The sequence below is a fragment of the Cimex lectularius genome, unplaced genomic scaffold (assembly GCF_000648675.2).
Source record: "Cimex lectularius strain Harlan isolate CLEC.00 unplaced genomic scaffold, Clec_2.1 scaffold35, whole genome shotgun sequence".
Classification (NCBI taxonomy): domain Eukaryota; kingdom Metazoa; phylum Arthropoda; class Insecta; order Hemiptera; family Cimicidae; genus Cimex; species Cimex lectularius.
The window spans coordinates 463,158-480,914 of NW_019392746.1; the positions used below are offsets into that span (position 1 = coordinate 463,158).

The 17,757-nt window shown below is 35.2% G+C and overlaps 1 protein-coding gene across 5 annotated transcripts in view; it reads right to left on the minus strand.

Annotated features, from left to right (window-relative positions):
* LOC106669291 (transmembrane protein 47) overlaps positions 1-17,757 on the minus strand; it is a 217,691-nt gene that overhangs the window by 13,615 nt on the left and 186,319 nt on the right. For all 5 annotated transcript variants that reach the window (XM_014398647.2, XM_014398650.2, XM_014398648.2 and 2 more), the window contains one exon: positions 8,550-8,739. In XM_014398647.2, the coding sequence (XP_014254133.1) occupies positions 8,550-8,739 (190 nt within the window). The remainder of the gene's footprint in view (positions 1-8,549; positions 8,740-17,757) is intronic.

The window sequence follows — 17,757 nt, forward strand, 5'->3', positions numbered from 1 at the left end:
CAAGATTTGATGATATATGGTGAGATCCATGGGGATGTGGTCCAATGAATGTTGTGTATTGAACCTATGCCAAACTTTCGGTGTTTTATTTAACCTTCCTCAGGGCTGTACAAAGGATATACAAATATATAATTTTTTTAGTTACCCACCTTTGAAATTGAGATGATCAACTTATTTTTATAACTTACTTCTTATTCTTTCTCGCAAGTACTGCTTCGTCTGGCCGTAATATGTGATGATTTCGCATTTTATATTATACATTGGAACTTTGAGAAAGAGGTTCCGTACGATTTAACTTTATAAAGAATGATTATTCAGAAATCTTGAGAGCGGTCTGGTGTGATGTAGGTTTCAGAAAAACATTTTCTTTATCGTGCCAACGTTTCGATTTTTATTGAGATCATCTTCAGGGCCGCAGAAAAAGAATACTTTGAGTAAGTAGAAATACTTTGATTGAACATAAAAAAATAAAAACAAAAAATAAAAATATTTTTTTGCATTGTATAAATTCACTTTTTTCCACATCCTATATGTTTTTGTTAAATTTAAACAATGTTTGTAAATCCCAGGATCTGAAGATGATCTCAATAAAGGTCGAAACGTGGCACGATAAAGAAAATGTTTTTCTGAAACCTACATCACACCAGACCGCATCTCACGATTTCTGAATAATCATCGACGAACGGTCACTAATCACCACACATTTATAAAGAATTTTTTCGCTCTTATCCTTAAATTTATTAACTATTTTTAAATTTTCACATTTTTTTCTAATAATGTTCTGTTTATTACATATTAGATTTATTTATATTAGTGGTCTAAAATTCTTAGTTCTATTTTGAGGTACATCAATAGTGAATACAAGTACATTTGTTTTTTGGCTTTTAACTTGTTAAGCTAATTTGTTAAGCAACTTGTTAATACAAATTTTTTTACGATTTTTTTTCAACGAGATTATATGAATCGTAGGGGACGGTGTTTTTGAAAATAGCCCATTTGTAAGTATGTCGGGTTCGCATGCAGGGCCGCTGGATCCTTCGTAATTAGTGATAATGGATATCCATTTTTCCTCAGTAAATTCTTTATTTTTCTTTTGTTTTCCCACATGGAACGTAGTGTTACTTAATCTGATTGCTCTATCAATCAGATTAAACACCACGTTTGTCTTTATTTGGAAAGAATGCGCCGATGAAAAATGGAGTATTCTGTATGTACTGGTAGGTTTTTGATACCAATTTGTACCAAGTTGAGTGTGCTCTCTAATGATCAATAAATCTAAAAATTGCAATTCTCCATTTACTTCTGTTTCGTATGTATATGAACTTGATGGAACGAATTGAACGCACTGACTGTATTATTCAAGTATTTCTTATCAAAAACAAGTCATCCACATATTTTATAATTAGTTTTATTGTTAAATCTTTGTAAGTGAGATTTACCCAATCAATTCATTCATGACGATATCATGGGATTAAGATGGGAGAAATTGGTCCACCCCATAATTTCTCCTTGTATCTGTTCATATATTGTTTCTCTCAATTTAAAATATCCATTGAACATTGTCAATTGTACATCTCACAGACGGTGTGGGATGGGATATTTGTTAGTTCCACAATTTCTTTCCAGCTCTTCATTACAACGTTATGAGGCCCAATGGAAAGGTAGTAAACAGGGATTCTACGTCTAAGAATGCCAGCATTTCATCATCATAATGCATTTGTTACTTGATTTGTTAACTTCTACGAATTTTAAGTTGCCTGCAAAATATTTCGACTATTGAACTTTTTTGACAGTGCAAAGCGGTTTATCGATGAAACAATAGGTCGTGATGGTGTATCAGTTTCATGGACTTTTGGAATCTATATACTTTTGTGCATATAACATTGTTCGTTTTTAATTGTGACCATTGGTTTTTATTAACATGTTGACCTTTTATTAAAGTTTCCACTATTTCATTATAGTTTGGATCATTCTGGTGGGGTCCGTTTTCCTTACTTTACATCTATTTTTGTCTTCTAGAATTTTCATTTTTTTCTTTGTAGTGTTATTTTTCATATTTATAGTTAAATTTCCTTTCTCAGATTTGGATATGACCAAAGTAGGGTTATTTTTTACGAATGATTGAGTTTTGTTTTCTGATTTTTCTAACGGTCGATACTTACGATGTTTCTTTCTTTTAGATCAATTATAACATTAATTATCACTTCCATGTCTGTAATTAAATGTTTAATTGGAAAGTTACCTTTTTGTACGGAAAATTGTACGGGGACCCAAATTTTGTATGTTGTTCACTCCACTACGGATAGATATATTAGTACTATTTTTTTTACAAATTTGTCTGTTTCAGAGCAGGTATGTGTGGTACTTGAGCATGTTTTAGTTTTAAGACTTTTTTTTGTTGAGAATTTCACATTGTTTTTTGAAATATTGTTCAATAAACTTTTGTTGGTTAGATAAGTATGAATGGATTATGTGGAAGAGAAGATTTTCCTTAAGACAGATTTTTAGACACATTAATTGTTAAACGACCGAATTAGTTAGGTGATTAAATTATTTATGCATGTAATGCTGTTTACTTGTTTATTTAATGTGTAAAATTGTTTTATTGGATTAGAAATATCAAAGGTTTAATTATTTATTTATTATAAAATTAAAACAAAATTTTTAATGCACAAGACACAAGAGGCTGCAACATCAGGTTCAACCCTTGACATTAAAATTCCTAAAGATGACGGGAAAAACTTTTTGGAAAGGTTTTGTAGAAATCTGTGGCAAGAAAAATACAACGCATCAAATGTTGGCAATTGTTACAGGTCACTGTTCCCTGAGCTCAAGAAAAAACCATGTTTTCGGAAGACGATAGCCCAGAAGGAATGTCAAAGGAGTTCTATTCTACTATTTTTAGACTGAAGACAAATCATGGCCTATGGGGTAGCTACAAGAAGAGAATCGGTTTGGCATCGTCTCCGAACTGTCCCACTTGCGATTGCCCTTCAAATCCTTCCCACATAATTTTTGAAATGAAAGACACAAACTGCCAAAAAAATCTGAGCAAAGTCCCAAACATTTCAAAACCAATAAACTTAAAATCTGTCCTAATAAGCAACAATCCATCAGCTTTCAACATAATTTATGGATTTCTAAAGTCGATAAACGTTTCTTTTTGATTATCTTCAAGCATGAAAATTTAGAAGATGAGAAGATGATGGAGCTGAATGAGTGGTGCGGGCGCGCGGTCATTTCAGAATTAAAAAATAAGAGATGGAAAAAGTTGGAAGTTTTATCATGTAGGTAGAATAAAATAATGTTTAAATATTGACTGAGAATCTGTAAGTTTAAAAAATAAGTTGATTGTTGATTCTCACTGAGTAACTAAAAAAAAATATATTTGTATGTCCGTTGTAGAGCGCTGAGGATGAAATAAAACACCGAAAGCTTGGCATGGTTTCAATACACAACATTCATCGGTCCTCATCCCCGATCCCACCAAATATATTGTGAATAGCAGTTGGTCGATTACCCTTTCATCATTGAGATTTGATGGTCAAAACAGATTTCGGTCTACAAGTGTTCATAGCTTCCAAATCTTACGTTAGTATAGAGTCAGTCTTGTGTCGGGATTTCATGTCAGACTGCTGTCTAGGTATAGTCGTTAATATCTACAGCCAAACAATCAAAGCCAGCATGGAATAACAACACAACCTCATAATATAAATTCTGAAATCGGTAACATTCCCATAGAACTGGTAATAGCAAGGGAGTACAACATACATTACCATACAACCGTGACAGCAGTGGGGGGAAACAAGATATCGCCATACAATTTACGCCATCAATGGAATGATAACACAACACAACTATTGGTGACATTGTGAAGAGCACAAAACGACATTCCCTAACTGGTGTTGATAGGAACCGGTTCATAATAAATCACTATACATGTCTGGCTGGTGGCTATCACTATGATCATGGATCACTATGCAATTATATTGATTTCATTATTTTTTAATCAAAGGTTTGAATCAATTCATTCTCTTTATGAAATTATAATAAAATTAAAGTTATTTTTCCCTTCTTTTCATACTTGTAACTACTATGTAGAGTTTAGTGACCGTTAATCGATAGTTTTTCAGATATCATGAGATGCGGTCGGGTGTGATGTAGGTTTCAGAAAAACATTTTCTTTATCGTGCCAACGTTTCGATCTTTTATTGAGATCATCTTCAGAGCCTGGGATTTACAAACAATGTTTACATTTAACAAATACATTTTGGATGTGGAAAAGTGAATTTATACAATGCAAAATATATTTTACATTCAAACAATGTACCTCTACTCACTCAAAGTGTCTTCCTCTGTGTAATTCTGCCATCCTTGCGTGTCGTGTTGAGAGTGCTAGTGAAATTTTGCTGTTTTATGTTTATATATGTTTGGTTTTGAAGGGGTGGGGAAGGAAGTCGGTATATAAAAGACAACCTTGTGTAAGGCGTCGGCTTTTTTGAAGTGAAAACAAATTTTCAAAATAAAGTGAAAAAGTAAGGGGAACAATGTGTTGGTAATAGTTCGGCCAGATTATCCTTTCAGGATTATATAGAAAGGGGATAAATAGGAAAAGGAAAGCTAAATTGTTGGAAAATTAGACTATGTGAAAAGTATTTGACGTGTGGAATGTAATGTAATGATATATGTATGTTATCTATATTGTATTTGATTAATGATATTGGCGTAGCTGCGACTGAGTTTACAAGTATCTGTTCTGTAATTGATGCTGTGTTTATCTCTGTTGTTATAAACCATTTCTAAGAAATTACGTTTATATTTGTTTTGTTCTGTATATAATATGTTTATCTCAATAAAAGATCGAAACGTTGGCACGATAAAGAAAATGTTTTTCTGAAACCTTCATCACACCCGACCGCACCTCACGATATCTGAATAACTTGTAACTACTTTTAAACTTGTAAAAATAGAGGTTACATGGCGTGAATTAATTAAAATGTTATTATAGCTTATTATATTCGTTTCAATATCTATTTTGGCCAATATACAATTTGTTTCAATTAATTATTCTTTTTATGTAAGGTCTTAGTTGAGATGAAAAAGCTAGTGTCACGAGCGGGATTCGAACCCATCACCTTCGGCTCAATACGCCGCCCTTGCCCTAATCACTTGAGCTATCGTGACAAGTTGTTAGAGCAGCGGTGTATTAACCCAACGATCGTGGGTTCGTATTTTACTTTTTCAACTCAATCAAACCACTAAACATAAATGGATTAATACAATTTATTTTTAATCACAGATCAATAATAAATGGGCATTTGTAAATTTGTACCCCAAATCGTTAGTACGTTTTTGATTCAATAAATCCCAGTGGCAGTAATTAAAATAATTAATTTAATAATAATAAATTAAACAAACAAAATCGACTAGCCCCCGATTTTAGGTCATCATAAGTCAATGAAAGTAGAGCACAAAACGCGTCTATACTAGACGGCGGATGAGATGCTTCTAAGATAATCTCAAAAAATAATTTTTAAAGGGTCCATGTTCAAATTATATACTAAATTATTGTACGTTTTGTGTTTAGTTTCATTAGTATTTTGGAAAAAAAAGGTCGGGATAATTGCGTAATGAAAACGTGAAATATCCGAGGCCAGCAAAAATAAAATGAATTGTTAATCATAATATGAATATTATATATAATAATAATATGCTGTTATAATTATGTGATTAAAATTGTTCATGTTAATATAACCTTTTTTTTAATATACGACGGTGTTTGCCACCAATCAACGCTCGCCGTTCTATCTATGTATTAATTGAGTTAATTGGATTTGAAGCTAACTTCTGAACAATGGATAGACCAGAGTAATAGCGTTACCCAAGCTACCACTGTAATTGCCAGCTCGGTTGGGCGATGTCCACTAGTCTGGCTCTCCGCGTGGCTAATTACAGTACAACTAAAACGAATCCAGCCGACAAATTAATTCAGGCCTTTGGGACCTGGGGCAGGACGGATTAAAAACGAATTTAACAATTTATAACAACGGCAGAGAGGAAAAATGTAAATGCCAATATTAAAAAATGATGAGAACCAGGACAGGATGTCATCAGGCAAAACATTTTCCACGTGAACCCCATATTATACGAATTAATTATTATAGAAGCATTTTGTAAAACATGTTTATAAAATGCAGGCTTGAAAACCTAATTATAATTGAGATATTCGACTGATTCTACGTTTGGATGCTAAAAAACAAAACAAAATGTATGTCTGTCAAATAAGCTTTAGCTTGACAAAGACACAAAAATATGGACTGATATTTTTATGTAACAAAAGCACATTTTTTTAAACAAATATAATTTTTTACAAATAATTTAAAAGTCACGACAAAAAATAGTCTCAATTAGTAGTGAACTACGATGAAAGTTGAAATGGTTGATGATTGCGCCTGTCCCAAACGGGGCAATTGGAGAAGTATTTTCCAGTTGGCCTAGGATTACGACTAATCCGCGTAACACGTGGGAATGATATATACCGGGAAAATTGTCTTGTATCAAGGGTGATTACGGCTTAATATTTACACAGTACTGGACATCCTTTTACAGCCAAGATAACGATCGATTCGCATTAAAACGATTAATGTCGGTAAAATTGGAATTCTGAACTACATGAAAATTCAGCTAAAAATGCGAATACGTTTGTAATTGATGAGAATTAACATGAGTTTCTTAGACATGAATTTCAAAACATTTGGCTAGAATAGTAAGATCTGGCCAACTTGAAAAAAACTGTAATTTGTTTAAAGATTATACCATTATACAAGACACTACAAAATAAAACCTTGCAAATTGATACTTTTTTATTTACTGTAATTTTTCATATAAAGATAAAGTCGATAATGAGAAAGAGAGGCATAATAAGCATGAGAATATGAAGGTGAAAGGACGACGGACAGACAAACAAACAGAGACAGAAGACAAACAAACAAGGGGAAATAAATGAAGAAGGGACAAGAAAGAGGGGAAAGAGAGATAGATAGAAAGAGGAAGAGATATGTAGAAAAATAGGGTAACTACTATCGACCAGAAAGAGAGAAAGTGAGAGTGACAGAGAGAGAGAGAGAGAATGAAGAAAGTGAGAGAATTGGAGAGGGAAGGAGAAAGAGCTCTAGATAGGAAAAAAGAATTTCGAATGGAGAAGGAGAGGTACAGCTTTGCTGAGTAGTTATACTGCGCAAATTAATAAATTATATACAAGTTATAACTTGGGATTAGATGTGGTCGTAATTTACATATTAAAAAAAGACCATAGATAAGACCAATTAAAAGGAAAATACTGTTAATTCGTCCACCTATTAAAAAATACATCCCTTTCATCAGGACTTAGAAACTTGAAACAATTTAAAAGGCTAACAAATTGACCATCTATTCACAATCGTGAAAACTACGGCTTCGAGTGCAATAAAATTATGCATTGAAATGTATTGTATGCTGTACGATTCCACTGTTCAGATTCATTGTGCTTGAAACCACCCTTCATGAAAAGTAATTAAAGCTTCAAAATCCTTATGAAAAAGCTTTTACATTTCCGGAAAGCTCGTCGAAGGAACGCAGGTTTACTTTCAAATTGACCTCATCCATAATCGCTAATATATAATTACAATTTTGAAAGCTATACAAATACTTAACTAATAATAATTTATCCTTTTGTTAACATAGATTTTTTTGTTCTTTTGAAATATAGGTTTACGCTTAATGTAATTTTTGTTCAAGTAAAGTTGATAATTTTCTGACTTTAAACGAATACCCATATTCGCTGAGTTGCTTCTATTTACTTTTGTAATACTTTTATTATTGTAAAACGATAAATAATATTGCTTTGATAAGGGTTGTAAAACTTTATGAATTTTATTTTTCACTTATTTTGTACTCAATGTTTCTTTAGTTTTGTGTTAATGTGTATTATCATGATTTGGGTTTTTGGCGTGTTCATGTCACAACGATCCCTGGAAAATTGTGTCAACGAGTATATGTTTATTTATTATAATCCCAAAAATGAAATGTAATTGGTTATAAATCCAAAATATTTATATATTAGATAATATTGTAATACCATTAGTAGTGTTATTAATTTGTAATATGATTTATTTAAAAAGTTAATTTGTAAGTTGTACTGAATTAATTTACTTCATTTTACATGTGTTATGCGCTGATAAAATCGGAATTCGCGGAAACGAGGATCAACCCAACCCACAGAAGGGAAAGGAAAAAGGGTTTCCAAGCAAATTTAGCCGTACATAACGATTTAAGGAGGGGGAGCTCAGGACGTAGAAGAACTGTTAAAGAGAGAAAAGAGGTAGTGTCTAAAGGGTATGCGATTCAAATGGAGATAGATGTCAGTTTGGCTGAGCAGGGCCATTAGATCGGCGGATTTTATGGCCGGGACATTCCCGTCCGTAATTCGCACACCATCCGAATCCGAATAAGTTAACTGAGGGGGTTGGAAATTAACGACGGTAAATATCAGAATAAATTATCGTACTTACCGACATCCCTCGCTTTGTAACAGTCCGGGGCTTGGTTCTTCACGTTGAACGGAAGCGGCGTCGGGGCCGTTTCTCCTATGCAGTGGGAAAACAGTCCCTGCCTCCAGCCTGCGGCCATCAGCCATTCGTTGCTGACAAGTGCTAGCACGAGGAGGACCATGACCATCAAACCGCAGATGAAAGCTATCACCTGGAAAAAAAAATTATGTTATTTCTTTATCTTCTCACGAAGCATACTTGCTGATGAAAAAACCTCATAAGAGGAATGGATACAGTGGAATTCACTCATTGGACAGAAACAATCCAAGAACCCTTTTAAAAAGATGATTTCTACTCACAGTAAGTTGTTTTGCAACGATCCGGATTTCGAGCCCTTTAGCTCATCATCAGGTTGAAGGACTTCTACAACCATGTCTCTCGACATGAATTGCAGAAGTGAACCAGCTGATACCCCCGCCAACGCGACGTTCCAATTAGCAGCTGGTTTTTTAATGGCGCTCAATTTGAACGTGCGAAAAGCGGAAATTATAACACAAATAAATATTATAATAATAAATACTGTAAGAAATTAATTATAAATTAGTGATTAAAGATAAAAGACAGAAAATTAGAATGATACCTTAATATCATTAAATTATTATAAAAATAATAACAATTAAAATAATTAATTTTATTATTTGGACGTTTAATATTATTAATGTACATATTTAAAATGGGAGATAGAAAAAAATCTGTTATATTATTAATGCATTTATCACCATGTTCAATTTTACATTTTTTAATTTCAAATTTTTCAAACCAGGCTAGTGCTCTCTCTTTGTTGAAACTATGTAACACTGTTGTATTTAAATTTGAATTGAAATTATGTTTTGTTTCTTTTAGATGGTCCTTCAATTCCGAAAATTTGGTCGATTTAGGCAAGTGCTCTTTTACTCTCGTTTTTATTTCTCTACCGCTTTGTCCTATATATTTAATATCAATTAAGTTGGTAAACCCCGCTTTTTTCCAAGTTATCTACCTTGTCTTTAGGTTTTGAGAGGATGTTTTTAAGTGAAACCGTACTTCTAAAAACTATTCTAAAACCTTCTTGTTTATAAATTTTACTAACTTTTTCCGATAATTGGCAAACAACGGAAACCTAATGATTAATTTGTGGTGGGGTGACTGAGTCCTACTGTTGATTCGTTTAAAGTTATTTTTTTTATTCTTTTAAGTAGCAACCTATCAATAAATATTTCTATACACCCGCTGTTTTTTGCTAAGGTTTTAATAGTTTCTAATACTTTTTTATAGTTAGCAGGTGTTAATGGAAGTTTTAACATACGGTCTATGAGCCAAATGAAACCAGCAGCCTTTTGGGACCATGGGTGGGAAGAATCCGCTGGTATCATAGTGTCTGTAGTTGTGGGTTTTCTATAGTTTTATAATAATTTAATGATATTATTAATTTTCTGTCTTTTTTCTTGAATCACTAATTTATAATTAATTTCTTACAGTATTTACTATTATAATATTTATTTGTGTTATAATTTCCCTTTTCGCACGTTCAAATTGAGCGCCATTAAAAAAACCAGCTCCTCATTGGAACGTCGCGTTGGCGGAAGTATCAGCGGGTTCACTTTTGCAATTCATGTCGAGAGATGTGGTTGTAGAAGTCCTTCAATCTGATGATGAGCTAAAGGGCATAAGCTAAAAACAACTTGCTGCGAGTAGGAACTATCTTTTTAAAAGGATTGAACACCACACTCATTCCATCATTTATCATTTCTATCAATCCAAGAACCTCCTAACAAATTTCGGAAGGAAAGAAGTCATATAATGTATCAAAGGAAGCAGGAAAAAACTGCGAATCCTGACAGAATTCTTAACGGGACACTGCAAACTAAACGGACATTTAAAGAAGTTTGGTATAATCCAAGCCGGCAAATGCAGATTCTGCAAAAAAAGCAGAGGAGACACCAACACACCTATTAACAAACTGCTACACTTGCTCGAAGAAGGAAATGCTTTGGGACGTAAATATAACCGAAAAAAATTCAACCACTGAAACCGCGCCCACTAATCAAGTTCCTTGAAGAAATAGGACTTACCGGTGTGCTTTAAGCACATAACGGGGGATACAATAGCCCTTAAATGGCGCAGTGTATTACACGTACGTCTAAATCTACAACATAAGAACCATTCAAGAATTTACATAAAATGGCTATACGAAATATAAATAAAACGATAAGTCAAAATAATGTATTATTAACAATTTTGTGGCAATTTCAATTAGTATGCAGTAATTCCGTATTTTCTACACAAACGGCTGTTACCTACGACAAAACTATGATTTATGTCCGTTTTCATTGTTTATTCTACCCTTAAACTCAATACAATCAAGTTTGAATCTTAATAAAGAAATTCTGTGAGTAGAACCGTCATTTACACAAAGTGAAAAAAGAAGACTTTTTTCATTTAACCACCACTGGAATTTTTTCTTGTTAATTAACATACGTATTAATAAATGCTGAATCTGAATATGTGTACATTTAAACGCTTCCGTCCCACTCCAAAATACAATAATGTTTTAGAGTTGTAGATGCCATAGCGCAGAGAGGAAAGAGCTCTCGTTTTCAGGCTACAGTATTCCATAGAGACATCCCATAATTTTGGCTAAGAGGAGGCCTTCAAAATGAGACATCATTACAACAAACTAACAATGAACAAAACATCGTTACTTCGACTTATTTGGACAGAAAAGCTATAGGGTACCAAGAAGCCACCCAATATCCAGCACATCCAAGCATTTCAATCAAAAGACATTCTGTTTCTTAAAGCTCTTCTTCACTACGTGTCAACTTCACCATCTACAATGACCTCAACATTCAGTTCAAGGTTCAAGGCTTGATCCGTTTACGCTTGCTGAACTTCCATTCTCACCTTTCGTCTAAACGACATTGGCAGGGACCTGCTCGCCTACTTTTCCCTCAGCAGAGAAAGTGCCAGTTTAGACCGGTTTCGTGTCGGAGTACTGAGCGTAGTGCCCATGTGACTAGGAGAAAACCATAGGACACATTTGTAAAATTGACGAATGTATTTAAAGGATTAAAAAAAAATTGTAAGTTTATTCGCTTTTTGTATGGAAAATAATAAAAATTAAAAAAAATATTGGGGTTTGTGTGTCAAAAAAGATCATTACTTTTCATTAATAATCTTCTATGCCTAACGTGACGATATAGTTCGAATATCAACAAAATAGCATTCGTAAAACAATATAAGAAGGCTATTGAAACAGAATTGGGTAACAAATGATATTTCACTTTTACTATGGATTCCCTCCCGGGCAAGAGGTTAAACTGCGTCCATGTACTCCTCCCGTACCTGGTGGCCATCCTTAACTCTCTATCCCCTACTTAAACCCATACCCTACCTTTCACTCCATAACAACCCTTCCCCCACACTAACCTTTTCCCTCTCCTATCCCAGGCGTCCCAGGGTTTTAGGGAGGAGGAGGTGTGCCGGTTCACCTTTAGTGGCAGCCCCACTAATCGGCTAGGGTCGGAAGGGTAGCTGCCTTCCGACCTGAATTACGTAGCTCCGAAAACCCTAAAATCAAACGCCGTAGATCCGGAAGGCGAAATGCCGGTGACGTCGGGGGCACAGGCCACCCCCGGCGTTATTCCCTCGGGCCCCGTTGGTGTTGGTGGAGAGAGCAGCGCCACCCAACGTAAGGATACTGCTGGGTACGGAAAAGGAAAAACAGAAATAGTGAGGACACTGCAGCCATTTGAGCCGGAGTCCAAAAAAANTGTGTGGTGATTAGTGACCGTTAATCGATAATTATTCAGAAATCGTGAGATGCGGTCTGGTGTGATAGGTTTCAGAAAAACATTTTTTTTATCGTGCCAACGTTTCGATCTTTATTGAGATCACCTTCAGGGCCTGGGATTTACAAACATTGTTTACATTTAACAAATACATTTAGAATGTGGAAAAGTGAATTTATACAATGCAAAATATATTTTTTATATTCAATCAGAGTATTTCTACTCACTCAAAGAGTTTGTCTTCTGTGTAATTGTGCCATTCTTGCGTGTCGTGTTGAAAGTGCCAGTGAGATTTTGCTGTTTTGTTTTATACGTTGGATTTTGAAGGGGTAGAGAAGGAAGGTATAGAAAAGGCATTTTTGTATAAGACGTCGGCTTCTTTCTGGTGAAAAGAGCCGACGAAGGGAAACAATGTGTTGGTAATGGTTCGGCCAGATTATCCTTTCAGGATTATATAGAAAAGGATAAATAGGAAAAGGAAAGCTAAATTTGTATAAAATTTTAATATATAAAAATAAATAAAAATACACTACGGTATTTAGTCTTAACAACCGTCTGGCGGAAAAACGGGCAAAAAGTTTTTTCTTCGTTATTTCTTTTTTTTTAAATAAATAAACACAGCACTATTATTCTTACTAAATCCTAACAATTTGTGTGTAGGGTATTTCATTAGTAACCTCTTGGGAAAAAAGACGTGTTAAATATAATACCAATTGAAATAAAATCATCTTAAATAGTTAAAATATGAAATCAATTCTTTCCTGTAACACAAGGCTTCTTTAACAAAGTTTACTAAGTGGAACACTTAGAATTATTTAATGAGGCGATTGTATATTCTCTTGTTAATGTGAATTCTGCCAGAATACAAAAAGGCAGAACACATTCTGCTAATATATGGAAGGTGTCTTCTCTGGCCTTGCTACTGCATAGGGAACACAAGATGATGCCGTTATCTATTGTTAGATTCTAGCTGAGAGGAAGCAACTCAAATAATTTTAAAAAACCAGCAAGCAAACGAGACAGAAGAAATTCTCAAACTTATTAAATAAATTTACACCAAGCGCAGGTTCGATGGACGACAACAGGAATGATGACGTGTGAAGGAAAGATGACATGGACCTGTGCTAGACGTTTATCAATGTGTACGGTCGGAAGTGTTTTGTGTGTACAAAACAGGTGAGTTTTGTAAGCAGAAGTGGACAATCTTCGACGTTATCCCGGGAAAATTCAATATCCGGGTTGAATTGCTCCGTCATGTCCCGCCAGGCGGAAAACCATATTTTGTGGCTAATAATTTCTGATGCTGTTATTTTAGGTAGCCGGTGATCGTGAAGATTTAGGACCCTGTGCCCATAGGAAATTTGAAGCTTTAAAGAATATATAAAGATGAGGTTTATCGAGGGTTACAGATAAATCGTGCAGCAAGGGGTGTACAGCGGCAGCCGATATACATTTCGAACAAAATAACGAAGGGGTTCAATTATACCATAGCGTCTGTAGCCTCACGCCTGACCAGCATAACACACTATAGAGCGACACATAGTTAAAAACAGTTATGAGATTGTGAGATATGAGGTTCTTCTATATAGAATTCACAGCAAATTTAGTTGTTTGGATTTTCCTTTTGAAATGAAGGTTAAGGTAAAGTTGAGGAGGGGTGAAATATGCCTAGCTATTTATATTTGTTTCCTATTTCGATGGGCGCACCTTTGGTTACAACTCACATGGGGGCGTTTAACTATGGTTTAAGTTTATCAAGCAATAAAAAAAAGAAAATCAAACAATTTAATACCGCCCCACATATTTTACTGTCATATACAAAAAGGCTTAATAAAAATAAATTTTTTAATGATTTCTGCCTGATGATTTTTATAATCGTTCTTGGCATTGTTTCAATCGGTGGTTTTCCTTCGTGAAATAATGCCCCGTCCGTGCTACAATGTCAATTTTGCCAATTTATATTTAATGGAGCAGAAAAAAGCCATAAAATATTCCTTCTACCTTAAAACAAGAAAATGACTGTGAATACAATTACTTTCCACTGGAAAATCTATTCTCGATCTAAATTCAAGTAGTGCTGCTAATGGAATCGACAATGAGCCTGTGATGAATTGCAATTTTAAAAAAAACACTAGTTTTTATGTGATGAATAGTAATCGAACCACTCTAAACATTTTAAATTATTATAATTTAATTCAAATCTACCTGAACACAGTGTGTGTGTGGGGGGGGTGCGCGCGTGCGTGCGTGTGTGCATATAATGAAAAATATTTTACCCACTCCTTATTATAGATAAGGGTAGAACATAACTGAAAAATTAGTAGTACCTAAAGTTTTTAGTAGTTTTGACCTTGATCCACCTCTTGTTTATATTTATGGTAATATTTGTTTCGTTCATTCGTATTACTCCTTCGTTCATTTCAATGTTCCTCGCTCTCTTTTTCCCTTTTGTTAACTCCGGGAAGCAATTTTTCTTCGTTTTTTTTTTTCTTTACTCTGTTAATTTTGTTTGCGCCACAATGAGTCGTTTAAGCCGCGATCAATTCGGCCGAATCATCCTATCCTATGAAAGAAGTTGACGACTGAAGAACAGGGACAGGGTTTTTTATTCCCAAAGCACTGCAGCCTTCGGGTTTAATGTACATTTCCCAGTTCTTAGTTTAGTTCAATTGACTCGATGCTTCTCTTAAGTCATTGCAATTATTTTTATTGAGCTGTTTCTTCGCGTTGGAAGATACTATGGGTGAGAGTTTATTCCTCCTCGGTGCATAAAATGGGAGTCACCTTTGAACATGTTTGTTTTCTCAGATGCCAGTGATCGGGGTATGTGTATAACCCTATCACTCCCCTTAGTTTTACCCTCTCTACCTGTGTATTGTTGGTGAAGGTTTTTTAATCGTAAGTTTACTGCGTCTAGCAGTTTTTTTCCCTCCGCCTTTTCCGCCGTACCTTAAGGTTAATCCAATACCAGCGGACTCACCTTACAGGAAAAAAAGGGCTTAAAATGTAGAGATTTTACTTTACCATCATTCCCATTGAATATTATATGTTTGCTATTACCAGGATTAATTAACCTTTATTACGAAAAAAAGGAAACACCGAATGTTCGAATAAAACTGAATCGTCTTACAGTAATGTAGAGGGTATTATACTAAATTGGCAAGTGACTGTAGAACCTCAATTGGCTCAAAAGAACACTGTTCCGAGGCAATCTGCCTGAAAGTAAGAACAACACACGCCGGCAATAAATGACACCATTTATATTCCTAAGGCTTTCGAAACACGGTCAAACTTAGGGAAATTCCGTCTGTCTTACGAGAGGAAAAACAACAAATTTTCTTTAAATTCTTGACTCGAAGGAAACGGTTTAGAGTCCCTTTTCCGCCTTATCACCATAACGAGGTCATTGAGCATCCGAGGAGAGGACGGATGTCGCGGTGCTTATTTAAAGGAGAGAAGGGTTGGACGTAGGTGGAGACGTTGGGACAATTCGGCACTATTGAATTCCACTCGTACCAGTTCTCATTACCACGGCATACACGGCTTAAGATCACCCCATCCTCCTCATTCAATTAACAAGGAGCCGCCTGGATTCAAATGTGATGAATGAAAATCGAACTCATTGCCCTTTAAACAGCCGAGAGGTAGGTTTCCAAACACCACAAATTCCTAAAGCGATTTTCACCGAGGGCGGAGTACGGTGGAACACTGTATAAACGCAGTAAACGTTTGTATAATGGATTTCCACCTACGACGAGTACAGGGGTTTAAGGAATATTATAAAAACTGCTGTCGCGGCTAAGAGCTTAAGATTTCAGCGATTTATCTCGTGGGCTGAGCTTGTTTGTTCCGACATTTAACAGCAACCTTCTAAAAGATTCATGACTCTCTCGGGAAGGGTGAGGTCAAGGCCTATTTCTCTTCTTAAAAAAAAGGAAAACAAAAGACAAATGATATCGAAGAAAAAATATAAGGAGCTTCCTAAATAATTAGCATAATTTTGTCAATGTTCTATTACTTTCTCTTATATATTTAATTGGTTATCTTTTTATTAATAACTATTATTACCAATAAGCAAAGACGGCTGGGAAGTGAAAAGTGTCACGGGCGGGACTCGAACCCGTGCCAGTCGGCTAATCACTTGAACTATCGTGACTTCGGTCCGCCTTGAAACCAACTCATCATACTTTTTCAAATTTTCCTCTTTTTAACATATATTCAAATTTCGTGAAATGATTTCGATTCTCGGCCACGGGGAGGTGTGACCAAAATGCAGGCACTTCGGTATTTATTATATTAATCCCCGCCCCGAGGAATATCGAGTACTCTGGGGTCAGTGTGTGTCTGGAGAGTAAAAGTAAGTTATGGAGAATGGAGTGAATTCAACCACGCCCCGAGGAATATCGAATACTCTGGGGGAGTGAATGTGACCAAATCTCACCACCCGAAGATCCAGCTCTTAACATTAATTGCTGTAGGTCGATAACATCAATTTCATATCAATATTTCTATCGAGTGTTGTGTTTGTGCTAATTGACTGCAATGAATTAATTTATTAGCGCGAAAAGAAGGAGTTGCTTAAAACCCCGCCCCGAGGAAGATCAAGTACTCTGGGATGAGCGTGGGACGTCTGGAGAGTAAAAATGAGTTATTAGCGAGAATGGAGTGGGTTCAACCACGCCCCGAGGAATATCGAATATTCTGGGGGAGTGATGTGACCAAATCTCACCACCCGAAGATCCAACTCTTAACATTAATTGCTGTAGGTCGATAACATCAATTTCATTTCTATGTTTCTATCGAGTGTTGTATTTGTGCAAATTGACTGCAATGAATTTAATTTATTAGCGTGAAAGGAAGGAGTTGCTTATAACCCCGCCTCGAGGAATATAAAGTACTCTGCGATGAGCGTGTGACGTCTGGAGAGTAAAAATGAGTTATTAGCGAGGATGGAGTGGGTTCGACCCCGCCCTAAGGAATATCGAGTACTCTGGGAGACCAGACATATGGTGATATATATATTGTTTCTATTCTGTATTTGACAACCTGAGGTACAAAAGGAGAAGCTGGCATATTAGGATATCGACGTGGTACACATTTAAAAGCAGAGTCAGAAACCAGATCGAGAAGATGATAAAAAGAAGGAAAACACGCAGAGGACCATCGATGACCTAAGCTGTTTGCCGGCCCATAAACTTCCCACTTTTTATATATATTNATAATATGAATCAATATGTTTTTAGTTGGACCTATTTAACCAAAGTAAAATTTAAATTGATTTACAATTTTTATGTAAAGTGTGGTTTTAGAACTGAGTTGAATAACAATGCCATTAAAATGCTTTTACTTATGACCTCCGACTGAATTTTATTCCATTTTTTTCTTCGTCAGATCAAAGT